The sequence below is a fragment of the Miscanthus floridulus genome, chromosome 19 (genome assembly GCF_019320115.1).
Source record: "Miscanthus floridulus cultivar M001 chromosome 19, ASM1932011v1, whole genome shotgun sequence".
NCBI lineage: Eukaryota > Viridiplantae > Streptophyta > Magnoliopsida > Poales > Poaceae > Miscanthus > Miscanthus floridulus.
The window spans coordinates 47,294,282-47,307,761 of NC_089598.1; the positions used below are offsets into that span (position 1 = coordinate 47,294,282).

The following is a 13,480-nucleotide window of genomic DNA, read 5'->3' on the forward strand; positions in this document are numbered from 1 at the left end:
TATAGATATAAATGTTGATGATGTTTTTAGAAAATCTAATCAAACTTAAGCTAGTTGGGGCAGCACGATTTTCATAACGATATTTGTTATGGGACAGAGAGAGTGAGTATGTGTGTGATTATGTTTTCTAAAGAAACAACCAAAACATCAATAAGAAATGGTAAATGGCTGCCCACAGTTGTGCTGACACATGAAAAGGTTAGGCAGCCTTGCCCAGAAACCAAGCGTGCCCTAAGACGACGTAAGCGGACCTTGCGTGGTTCAATCGACTTCTTCCCTGCAAGTAAAACGATGGATATACATGCAAACCGTGATGCACGCCCAAGAAAGTACAGCCACTCTTCATAACATCTCTTGATCTTTCTTACATGTCACGGATCGGACAAGTTTTTTCTGAATTCTCAAGAGGCAAAATGCTCTTTGTACGCCTTCTCCTGATCGTCTTCCTGGCCCTGGGCCTCCACCCTCGAGCGTCGGACACCACTGCCGACCACGACGACCAATTTGTCTACTCCGGCTTCAGAGGATCGGCCCTCACCGTGGACGGAACCGCCGCCGTCACGTCGGACGGCCTCCTTCAGCTAACCAACGGCACGGCCTACCTCAAAGGCCATGCTTTCCACCCGACCCCGCTGCGGCTCCGCGACTCACCAAACGGCAGCGTGCAGTCCTTCTCCGTCGCCTTCGTGTTCGGCATCGTCTCCGTGTACCCCGACTTCAGCGCGCACGGCTTGGCCTTCCTCATAGCTCCAAGCAAGGACTTCTCCTCTGCACTGCCGGCCAAGTACCTGGGCCTCACCAACGTCCAGAACGACGGCAACGCCAGCAACCACCTGCTCGCCGTGGAACTCGACACCATCCAGAGCGTCGAGTTCAAGGACATCAACGCCAACCACGTCGGCCTTGACGTCAACGGCCTGCAGTCCCTGCGATCCTACAACGCCGGCTACTACGACGACAAGAGCGGTGAGTTCCAGAACCTGAAGCTTATTAGCCGTCAGGCCATGAAGGTCTGGGTGGACTACAGCGGCGAGAAGAAGCAGATCAACGTGACGCTAGCTCCCCTCCGAATGGCCACCAGACCAGTCAGGCCACTGCTCTCCGTCTCCTACGACCTCTCGACGGTGCTCACGGACCTAGTCTACCTGGGCTTCTCGTCGGCGACCGGTCGTGTCAACTCGCGGCACTGCGTTCTTGGCTGGAGCTTCGGCAAGAACAGGCCGGCTCCTGCCATTGACGTCTCCAAGCTGCCAGACCTACCTCGGGCTGGTCCCAAACCGCGGTCCATGGTCCTGGAAATCGTCTTACCCATTGTTACCGCGACGTTGGTGCTTGGTTTTGGAAGTGCTGCTGTTCTCGTTGTGCGGAGGAGATTTAGGTACGCGGAGCTGCGCGAGGACTGGGAGGTTGAGTTTGGGCCACACCGGTTCTCGTACAAGGATCTTTACCACGCGACTGACGGATTCAAGGATAAGCATCTGCTCGGTGAAGGAGGTTTTGGGAGGGTTTACAAAGGAGTTCTTGGGCCGTCTGTGCTAGAGGTTGCCGTGAAGAGGGTGTCCCACGAATCAAGACAAGGGATGAAGGAGTTCGTCGCCGAGATAGCAAGTATCGGCCGCATCCGGCACCGTAATCTTGTGCAGCTGCTCGGTTACTGCCGGAGGAAACGTGAGCTTCTTTTGGTTTACGAGTACATGCCAAATGGTAGCCTCGACAAATATCTATACAGTAGTAGCAGCAGCAGCAGCAGCAGTAGTCAAGGGGAGATATCTTCAAAGCTGAGCTGGGCACAGAGGTTTCACATCATCAAAGGCGTGGCGGCAGGGTTGCTGTATCTCCATGAGAGGTGGGAGAAGGTGGTTGTGCACAGAGATATCAAGGCAAGCAACGTGCTGCTGGACAGAGACATGAATGGGCAGCTCGGTGACTTTGGCCTGGCAAGGCTGTACGACCATGGCACGGACTCGCAGACCACACACGTGGTTGGCACCGTGGGATACCTATCCCCCGAGCTGCTGCGCACAGGCAGGGCGTCCCCTCTAACAGATGTGTTCGCCTTCGGCATATTCCTCATGGAGCTCACCTGCGGCCAGAAACCCACCAAGGAGATCAACGCGCAAGGCGGCGGTGGCGGCGGCCATGTGGCGCTGGTCGACTGGGTGCTCCAGCACTGGCGCAACGGGTCGCTCATGGCGACGGTGGACGCGGGGCTTCACGGCGAGTACGACGTCGACGAAGCGGGACTGGTTCTGAAACTAGGGATCCTGTGCTCGCACCCGTTCGCCAACGCACGGCCAGGCATGGCGCAGGTCATGCGCTATCTCGACGGCGTGACGCCACTCCCGGAGCCGACACCGACGGATTCCAGCTTCGATGTGCTAGCGATGATGCAGGGCAAAGACTTTGACATGTCCTCCATCTCACATCCGGATCTGGTGGCGAGCTTTGGCACGATCTCCGACCTATCAGGAGGAAGATAACAACAGGGTAGATTGGTACGAGTTATACTTGCTTTATCTGAAAACGTAACAATCCAGGGGTCGAGCAGTTAACAGCATTTGGTCCTAAGTCACATAGATGAGGCCATGAGGGCACGAGGCTCTTTCTATATAGATGCTTTTGTGATTTTGTTCTTCATCAGCTGAGCCTTGTGGGTAGTCAGTTATGTATGAGTATGAGTACTGATACTTATTTTTTATGGAAGTATTGCTCTACCTTCAATTCGACAACTATATACGCGGGAGCACCTTACAGAGAAGAATGTGAGGTGCCTCCTATGTTAGGACTTAGGACCGTCTAGCACTGTTGAAAATGTCAATTGTGATTAACCAATTCTATTATGCTCTAAAGATCACTTATTTCCTATTTGAATTAGTTAAAGTTCAAACAATTTCAACACGTAAAAAACATTAATGTTATTCATTATATACAAAATCACCTATATATACAAAATATAAAAACTTCTAATTTGTCTATGATATCAAATCAAACATGCAAAAAATATATGTGCTACACGAAGACGATAATCAGCCGACGAGATGCTCACTCACTCCGTATCAGCCTTGTGTGCACTCGCTCCCTATCAGGTATCAAGTTTAGAATAAAATCAAGTTAATAGCATAGAAAACCAGTTAATCTTATCGAGTTTTATTCTAGACTTCACATGAATAAAGCAAGCGTACCTGCTGATGAGTAATGACGCTGCTAAATATCCCTAACACCCTTCATGAATCTGCATTGCAAAACAGAATATAGCATCAGTAACTATCCACTATGTGCATGAATCTAATGGCATGACAACCTAGAGAAAAAGAAGCAAGGGGATAAGCAAGAATTAGGACACCATCCACTGCCACGAACAAAGTAAAAAATCCATATAAACAAGCAAATTCAACAGGGGCTAATATTATGGATAACCAGATTTTTTAGCTCACCAAAAACAGTACGAGCTCCAAGAGGAGTTGATAAAGCATCCTGAATTTGAGTAATACGATAACAATCATACAAGGGGCCAATGGATGATCTGCTATCAATATGTTGTCTGTAATATGTTAATTTGATAATCGATATTGTATCTTGGAGAGCCAGAAACAGAGTATAATTTATTTCTTTCTGCTTCATTTCGGTGAGCTATATAGTGGCATTGTCTGTCATACTATACAAAAACACTAATATATTATTCATCACATAAAAACATACTTGTTAAGACTGGCGTCACATACATATATTTTTATCCCCAATAAGCAGCTGAGTGATTCGATATAGCTTGCAACCCACACTCTCTACTGTACCACTGAACACTCCCTCCAATCCAGTCGTCCAGGTAAGATAGATTACCTTGTCGAGTAGGCTCGAGGTGTTGCCTCGCTTCAGCATGGCAGCAGCCGGACAAGCGACGTCCTTGCGTCACCACTTGACCAGTCGAGACCAAGGTTTTTTTTATCGGCCGAAATTCACCGAAATTTCCGAAATTTCCTTTCTATCCACAGGGTCCGATAAAATTTGACATCGGCCAAATTTATCCCTTCTTTCCTGCTCCTACACAGACAACCCAAATTCAGCCGCGCGACGGTCCCACACTATAATGTTTTATTCTTGTTTTTATCGGTGAACAAGTGATGTTTAATAGCTTAGGAATAGTTTCAAGTCAAATTCTACGAAATTTTTTTAAAACATTTTGAATTTTTTTTTTGAATTTGGTCCGATATTTCCGATATATCTTGCTTATCCTGTTTATCCATAACCTCCGATAAATTTTTATTTCCGATAATGAAAACCTTGGTCGAGACGCTGGTGTTGGGCCACAACCGCGAACTCATTTGGCTTCAAGCCATGCATGGTGATCTTGATGATACATTTGTGGCACCATACAATCACCAGCTTGGGCATAGCAAGTCAACATTGTAGACCATGCAACAACATCCTTCTGATCAATCATTTTGAATATAGAAAGAGCTTCTTCAGTGCTGCAAAGCTTCGAGTAAGATGCCAGAAGTGCAGTTCCAACAATTGGTGTATACCGGTAGTTTGTCTTGATCACCTGAGCTTGAATTTGGAGAGGTATGCTGGCCACTGTTGCTGTCATAATTGTCGAGTAGGTGAAATCATTCAGAGCAACACTATCTTATCTCATTCTGCTAAAAATAGGAGCAGCGAAAGGTGTATCACCGTTCTGAATGCACCCATTAATCATAGCAGTCCCTGAAACAACATTCTGAGATCCTGGCATCAACAAGCCAATGAATAACTGAACTAAACCATTTTTGAAACCTACTTACAGAGTTTCAAGCAATGAACAACCACCAATCTCAGCATCTGAAATTAATACGAGGAAATAATGCACCATCACTACATTGAGACAACACATGGCAGACTGCCGATGGCCGCGACAAGGTGATGTTGTCACAGACACATAGCACGCCACACCACGAGCAGAAGCCCTGCGATGAGCCGTCATCGAGCCAATCGTACAGCGCGTTGCCACCGCCACGAAAATATTTCTTGATCCCCAGCAGTGTTGCACCTGGATTAGTAAAAGCAACATCAGAAGAATAATAAGCAAAATCAATTTAATAGAAAAACCAGAGCGAGCACATCACAAGCAAGACCAAGCACCCGTGGCCTTCCCCTGAATCTTGTCTATCTGCTCTCTTGAGCAGTGCAAAACCTACCGCCCGTAAAACCTCTGCGGGGACCGAACTCCTCCACAGGAAGCCGGCTGGGAACCAATCGTCACCTATAGTCGTTGGCGACGACGGCGGCAGGACATGGATGAGATCAGGTGGATGGTGGATTAGCGATTTGCATCTGCGCCAATGGATCAAAGAAGGAGGATGCCGGTCCTGCGCGACGTGTGCCGTGATGAGGACCCGCGCATCACGCTCCTCCAGCGGGTGGCGGGCAGGCGCTGGTGCGAAGGAGAAGGCACTGCGCCCTGCCCTCGGTAGCGGCGGCGCAGGGTGGGCAGACAAAGGCATGGAAGATCGAGGTTTTGCTGGGGCTGGGGGATAACAGGGAAGACGGAGATTGCGGGCGGGTATGTACCGTGGGTGGAAAACCCGGTGAAAAAAAATGCACCGAGGATTCATCTCCGGAGGGAAACACGCCTAAACATTTATAAGTTTTCTGGCCGGGTTCATTCGTCAGATTAACTTGCAAGATTTAGATACGTTGAATTTAATTTTAATATAGATCGAAGAGATCAAAATTAAGGTGGGTGGCAATATCAGGTGATAGGTTATTTTCAATTCCTTTGCTCTTTTACAGTACTAGTAGGTATTCACATGCCACACGCACGTGTCTTTGAATCCATTCCATGTTAATAAATTCTCTTTAGATTTTTTTAACACTTTTCCTATATCTCTGTCGCCTGATGTCTGGCTGCTCTCTTTAGGCGATGCGTGGTCCGTTGGATGTGCTTTGTGATCCGTGCGCCAGGTGTGGTGCTTGTTGGGTCCGCATCTTCTTTTATCGGGTCTAGTATTGTTGAGCGCGGGTTCGGGAATGTTGAGCGCGCCCGCTACCGGTTATGGACAAAACACCGAACCCAACACTGTTTGTATTCTCGATCCGCGCGCCCAGATAGAAAGGGACTCGGTGCTTGTCCGGGCGGAGGGGGCGATTCTTCTTCCTCTGTCCTTGGTCCTCCCCATCCTGCTGCGGATCTTCTCCGTCGCCGGTTTGGAGGCTTCGTCGCGGCGGCGCTGCCAGAGGTCGGTAGGTAGCTTCGTTCGCGGCTCCCTCTCCCTTTGAGTTGAGGTATTTTTGTTTGGGATTTCGTGGTGCCTGGATCTGGTATTTGAGTTGGCTTTGTTTAGTAGAACGTATTTCGAGGGCTTAGTTCATTAGATCGGGTGTTGTCTGTGTCGATTTGCCTTGTGGTGATGTTTATTCTTCGCTGCCGGCAGCATACGACGGTTGTCCGTCTGTGATGGCGGTGTCGATGGGGAGACGAGAGTTTGGAGTGTGTCCAGATGTATCCATTGCTCTGTAGTTCAGTTTGGAGTGTTTGATCTATTCATGTAGAATGTCGGTGCAAGATTGTGGTCCTACATGTGGTGGGGGGCAGGATCTCCTCCTTCGTCCTCCCTGTGTTTGTGATTTGTGTTTTAGGTGCTAGGATTGTCTGTCATTAATCATTACTTTACTGACCTTGGACAGTTAATGGAGGTTGCAGTCTGCTTCCTTTCCCCTCACCTAGCCATTTAAAAATAGAGATTATTCAGGAAAACTCTTACTGTGGATATGTGGATGCATAGGATGTAGCCTGTACCTGCATTGTATTCAATTTCCATTTTAGTGGATGTGCTGCTTACATGTATCTGTGAGTTGAATGATGAAGCTGTAGGCTACAGGTAGCTGCTCTGCTCTCGGCCAGCCACCAACTGCGTCATGTATGCTATATATGCTATTGCTAATGCTATGGTATGATTTCGATCCTCCATGCATGTGCAGATGTGCTTGCTGATACACATGCTTAAATAGGAATGCCATTTAGCAGTTTTTGTTTATTTGGTTCTGTTAGATACGTTATACACATGATTAAAGAGGACTGAACATATCAGGAACTTTATTTTCTGAACTACTATATGTCTGCTTGCAATCGAAACATCGCCTGGATTTTTCTAAACCTTTTGTATGTCTGAACTACTATATGTCTGAACCTTTTTCTGAACTACTATATCAGGGTTGGCATGTTGTGGTGGTAAGGACTGAATTGATTTGTGTTTGTGTCTGCATGTGTCTGTGTTCTTCATGTGATTGGTTCTTGCATGCAGTAGGCCTCTTCTAAGATAACATAGCTGACAAAATTGCAATGGACCACATGGTGTTTGAGGTTGCACAATTGGATGGAGCAATATTGATTTGTTACAATAACATTTTTTAGTAATTGCATGGAGCTCATCCAGTTTTTACCGTCTCCTGACTTTGGCAAGTACTGCATATATTGGGATATGTTTTTATAAGTTTGAGCTCACATGCATGGTTTATTTTAGAAATTTGTTTAAGCTCCCACAACTTACTGCATGTTTTGGAGTTTTATGGGCTCCTGGTATTTCAGTCAGTCGTTGTGCACCCTCTTGACATAGGTGATACACATGTGGCACCTGATCGTGGAAGGATTACATGGCTGTGTCTTATTAAGACACAATTTGTTTCATTCTTTGTGGAGTATGGGCATTGGGCAGGGTTGTTGCAACTTTGTCGCCCATTTGCCCCTTTTCCTGCCAGATTGGAATCAGATTGTACTAATCGGCTCAACGACTTTATTTTAGGAGTTGATAGATCAATCAGGGATTTTGACCACCAGTTTGTTTGGTTGACATTGATTTGTTTCTTTGTTATATCTAATCATGTAGAATGTCAGTGGTCCTAAAACTAATTTTGTGTGCCTTTGTTATGTAATTTTGATAACTGAATTATGTGTTGTACTATACTATTGTACTATCTGCATATTAATAAGAAACCATGAGAGTGCTATGCATTCCGCATTTCAGGACTGAATTTCCTTTGCACAATATATGAAAATTCTATAGGGTGAGCAATACTGTCCACAAGCAGCATGTCAAGCATGTAGGTGTTCTGGTCAAAATCATGCTCCTGTTCTAGTAATTTCCTTCTTTATATAGAAGTCCTTGTACTAGTAATTTTAGCTTCTTATGCACTTGACATGCTAGGCCCTGACCCCTCATCTATAGAGAGCTTTGCTAAATTTCAATTCGATTGGTTTTTTACTGCAGCTAGCAATGAGATCATTAACCATTTTTTTGTTATGTAGCCATGGATGATGATGAGTTTCTTTCTGATGGTGAGTCTACAAATTGTGAGAGTGAGGATGATCTTCCTAACAACTCAGAAGAGGAAACCTCTGATCCTTTCAATGATGGCGAGGTACTAAGTTCATTTTGACTTTGTTTTTGTGTGTGCACTTTTGTATTATAATAATTTGATATTTGATATATCTTTTTGCCTTTTTTAGGATCCAAATCCTGAAGATGATAATATTGATACTAGTGAAATGCTGAAAACTTTGAAGCATGTTCAAAAAGTCGTTTGTGGAGTATGTTCTGAAACCTTTGTCTGTTAATATATGATATATCGTGTTGTGGTTGTTTTAGTTTTGTATTACTCCTGTAGTAGTAGTTTAGGGTCCATGCTAGTTTATTGTTCCAGTATATACTGCATGATTATTATACTGTAGATGATTGAGTGATACTGGTGGCATTGGTCCTTGCCTATTTTTGTTTTCTATTCTTGAATGCTTGATCTCATCATGCACTTTTGTTCTTGTATAGTGCTATTTGCATTTGAACTTTACCTGATATTTTTGTTTCTATTATGTATTCTCAGTTTGCTAAGTTTGTTGAGAAGAAAGGGAAAGCAAGGGGTTCAGGTGTCCAGACTAGAAAGGTAAATTCAGTAGCATTACGATTGAGCGGATGCATGATGAGCATGATATTTCAGGGAATAGGTTTTGTTCAAAAAACATAGCCAACTAATCAAGTTTTTTGCTAAATTTGTCACCATGTTTAGTGATTCTAGTATCCTAACCAGATTTTCTTTTTTGTTGCATTGTTTTACGGAGTATCAGAACAATTAGAGGTAGAGGTAAAGGGAAATTGAGTGGCGCTGCAGGTACATCAGAGAGACCAGGAAGTAGGTTTAATAGCAAGTACTTTGAGAAAAGATAATAGCAAAGTTGGATGAGCGCAAAAAGAAAATTATCAGGCATCATGGCTTTGGAATTTTACTGGAGTACGATGGTTGCTCAGCACCCAGAGGCTTTGTGCAATGGATAGCAGATCAAGTAGATGTGAGTTGTAGTGACATAATAGTTGGAGGGAAAGTGATTCCATTGGATCCATTGTTAGTCCATCTCTTTTTAGGGCTTCCAAATGATGGTGAAGATATTAAGGATAATTATATTGAGTCTACGAAGAGCAACTTCCTTTCAGCAATCAAAGAGCCCTCTTTGCCTACGATCAAGACATTTGGGGACAAGTTGGTAGGAGGCACGTTATCTGATGATGACGTGCTTTGATACTTCATGGTTGTAGCCTTGTCTACATTTCTTTGTGCTAATTCTAGTACTTATCTGAGCCCGTAGTGTCTAGGTGCATTGATTGATGTATCTAAGGTGAAAGAATGGAATTGGTCAAAGTTCATCTATGATTGGATGTTTTCTTCCATTACAAACTACAGAAAGAAGCATCGGAGTACAATTGGTGGTTGCAGATACTTTCTAGCTGTAAGTGTGCCTATATTTGTATTTTTTTCCTTTATTCAGTTGTCCGTTTTTTGGTTATGCAGCATGTTTTAGTGATGCCTTTGAAATCATATGTAGGGTTATTATCTTGATTATATCAACTTTGGAGTATGTAATCAGCTGCCCCTAGATCTGCCAAGAATCCATTGTGGGAAGGGCTCGATGATCAAGACCTTTGCTTCATATGATCGTGTGTCTAGTGACATTTATGGAAAGCGACCGGTGAGTAGTGAACCTGAAAATTCATATTTGTAGTTGTGATGTTGTGTATCCATGAGCTTTATTGATGTATCATGTATCCTTGCTGCATGAGTTTAGATCTTTCTGGAGTTGTATAAATGTTACTTAGTCTTAGTGCCCTAAGGCTCTTCTGATTCTTACTGTCAGCAAAATGTTGACCTTGTGCTTTCTTAGAAAAAATTCTCTTCTGATTCTGCTAACACAACTTTTCATCTATTTATTGTGGTTTTGCTTGCCCAATATACATTGGTGTTGTATTATCTAGTATGAAAAAAATCTACCAAAAATCTTGAGTGTTGATCTTAGGTTGCTTACTTGATCAAAGGCATTTATTGCAATCACCAATAATATAAATTACAAGTTACGACCATTGCAATTTTAGTTATAAGCATGTGCAATATGCATGTTAAATTTGTGCAAGTGTCATTCTTGTATTAAGTTCATAGCTCAAGATTGTGATTTCTGTAGCGATGTTGTTGGTCTGACTGTGATTAATTTCAGAGGCTACCTATTTAGTTTTTAGAACCAGTGGCTATCTATTTAGTGAAATTTGGTAATACATTGAAGAAGCATGTTTTAGCCAATTATCTTGATGGATTGATAATGTTCTGTAGTCATAGAAGAACAAATCTTTCTGTAACTTTTTCCTTTTTTTATATCTTTGTAGTAGTTGCAGGCAGTGTTTCATTTTGTCCTGTGCAGTATTTATTAAGTTTTAGAAGTAATTTATCTACTGTGTGATATCTCAAAACTTTCTACATCTACTTGTCCTATCCAAATAAAAGCTCTCCTTTACTTCTCTTAGCCAAATAAATGGTCTAAACACCCTACTAAAAGAAAGCTGTGTTGAAATAGAAAATATCTTCCTCTAAATTTTATTCTAAAAATCATACATGCATGATGAATCCTAGGGCGTTGGATGGTAATCTAATAGCCCCTAGTTCTCTATGAAGTTTGTGTGGCTGCCCATGCCTTGTTAACATTCTGTTATTGGGTTTTTGTTGACTTCTAATGCACATCTAGAGTTGTATTAGCTATAAGGGTTTTTTGAGATCACTGGTTGAGTTGATTTTATGTAGGTGAAATCCATCGATGACACATGCTATGCTGAAGAGTATCTACCGGAAGAGGCTTGTGCTGTTTTTAGGAGAACTTTGGATAGACGTTGTGATTTCATCGGGACAAATGTATGTGTCTTTGTGCAATTCTTTGATTTGATCATTTCATTACTCTTGTATAATGAAATTTACATGATTCATATGTTACTATTAACTTGGCATTACAGGACATGGATAACATGTGCAAGATTTTTGAAAACCACCATACAAGACTAGGCTTTAGGAGCCTGGGCACACTTGTTGCTAATATGTTTATGTACATGCATAGGACTCATGTAATTAATTGTGGTGGTGATGCTTCTGATGAGGCTGAGGGTTCTGCTGCTAGAGTGCCCCCTCCAAGACATGATGATGGTGATGATGGAGTTGTTGATGGTATCCCTGCTGAATATGAAGCTCCTCTTCCTTCTCCAGCACATCATAATGGTGATGATGATGCTGTCCGTGCTGAATATGAAGCCCAACTGCCTTCTCCAGGACATTTTGTTGTGCAAGATGATGTCTTTGATGCGGGAATGGCTGGTGATACAAGTAAAACAGCTGTGAAAGAAGTGGATGGTGCTGCTACTGCTGCAAATAATACCATTATTGAATATGTGCATCCTATAGTTGCTGCTCCTACTGAAACAAATGAAGAAGAATGCTCTGTGACTGATAAAATTGAATCTGATGGATTATACGATGGATCTGGTGGTGAGAATTGTCGTGCTTCTCAGTCAACTGAAATTATTCCTTCCAAAGACTCATCGGCTGAAGGTACATGGAATGTTGTGTAACATTTATTTCTCCATTTAGTTGATTTGTTTGTATGTGTGTTCATAATCTTATGATTATTTTCAGGTTTAGCTATAAGTAAAAGGAAGAGGAAAAGATGTGCATCACAATATTCTAGCGCCAATAGTGTAGCGTCTAGGACTCGACTCTCTCAACGTCTTAGCGAGTCCCCTCTAAGTCACATAAAAGATCATAATGCTGAGGTGAATGTTCCTATTTCTCATTTTATTTGTCTTCAGTTGTATATTTTCTAAATTGTTGGGTCACTTTTGTCTTTTTAGGCAACTATGCCGGATCAAACTGGAAATGGATGTAACAAGGATAATCCTATAGTTATTGAGGAAGACCAAGTGTTAACTACTAATGTTGCAACTAAACGTCAAAAGCTCTATCTAAAAGTGAGTTTTGCATTATTTGGTTCTTGTTTTTATATGCTTTTGTAGCTGTTCTGCTATTCCATGATCAGATAGGCATAGGTTCTAGCATATTTTTGCTGTTAGTAATATACCCTACTAGGTATTGATGTAGTAAATGAAATACCCTACTGAATAGACTTGTTTCATTCTGTTCTCTATTGTTTAGGAAGGCGAAGCAACTAGTGCATATACTGCTTCCCCCTTGGTTCCTACTATTCATGAAGGCGAGACAACTAATGCGGCCGCTGCTATCCCCTTGTTGGTACAGTTGAGAGGGCCCTAGGTTTGTCCCGCTGATGAAAAAAAATGCTTTACGAAATCTAAGATATATGAATTGGGCTCATGTTTGAGCATGGTCTCTATGTAGGACAAACAAGAGAAGCACCGAGTCTAAGGAATGCTATTGGTTCTCTGAGTGGTCTTGGTCCTTGTGGAGTGGAGAATGCTCAAGCTGGTTCTAGAGCTGACTTGGATGAAAATGCAGTTTCTGCTCAAGATCTTAATGGTTAGTCCCTATGTTTTATGTTGCATTCTCTTTATCAGTAAATTGTACCTTTGTAATTCTACAATTGTAGTATTTGAATTGTGCAATATGACTTTTTTTATTTCATTTAAGTTTCAGCCTTCTTTATTGTCTTATATTTTTTTTGCTGGAAAAGCACCTGTCAAGGAACCTTGTCTGAAGACAAAGACTCCATTCTTTCGTAGCCCTAGTGTACCTTCGTTCAGAATGTTTGAAGAACTAGATGACTTAGGAAATTATGTTGCAGATCCTAACTTGAGGCGCCCTGTTGGTACAACTTGTGATACATCTTGTTATCTTGATAGAGCGTTGTCTATGGTACATGTCCTCTTCCATCTTGTTTATTCTTCCCATGCTAAGTCATTATATATTATGTATATGAAATTTTATTTATTCTTTGTTGCTGCAGTTGAGTAGAGTTTCTACTTCAGGTCAGAAAGTTGGTGCTAATATGTCCCATGGAGGTGTCCTTGGAAATGTATGTTGTTTTGTTTCTGTAGATGCCAAGTAGTTTTTGATGTACAAGGAATGTTTTCCCACCTGATTTAGTTTCATTTTTTCATAGGTTGAAACCAAAAGCAACTTGAACTTGAAATCTAGGTCTGCATCTAAAGAATGGGTTTTTGTTGATAAGCCGACGTCT

General features: G+C 42.7%; 1 protein-coding gene across 1 annotated transcript; it reads left to right on the plus strand.

The window, feature by feature from the left end:
• The first annotated feature begins 311 nt into the window (after nt 1-311).
• LOC136528493 (L-type lectin-domain containing receptor kinase SIT2-like) lies at nt 312-2,579 on the plus strand. Its single transcript, XM_066521455.1, has one exon. It carries the CDS (start codon nt 369-371, stop codon nt 2,478-2,480), a length of 2,112 nt encoding a protein of 703 aa, XP_066377552.1. The 5' UTR covers nt 312-368; the 3' UTR covers nt 2,481-2,579.
• Nucleotides 2,580-13,480: the final 10,901 nt, after the last annotated feature.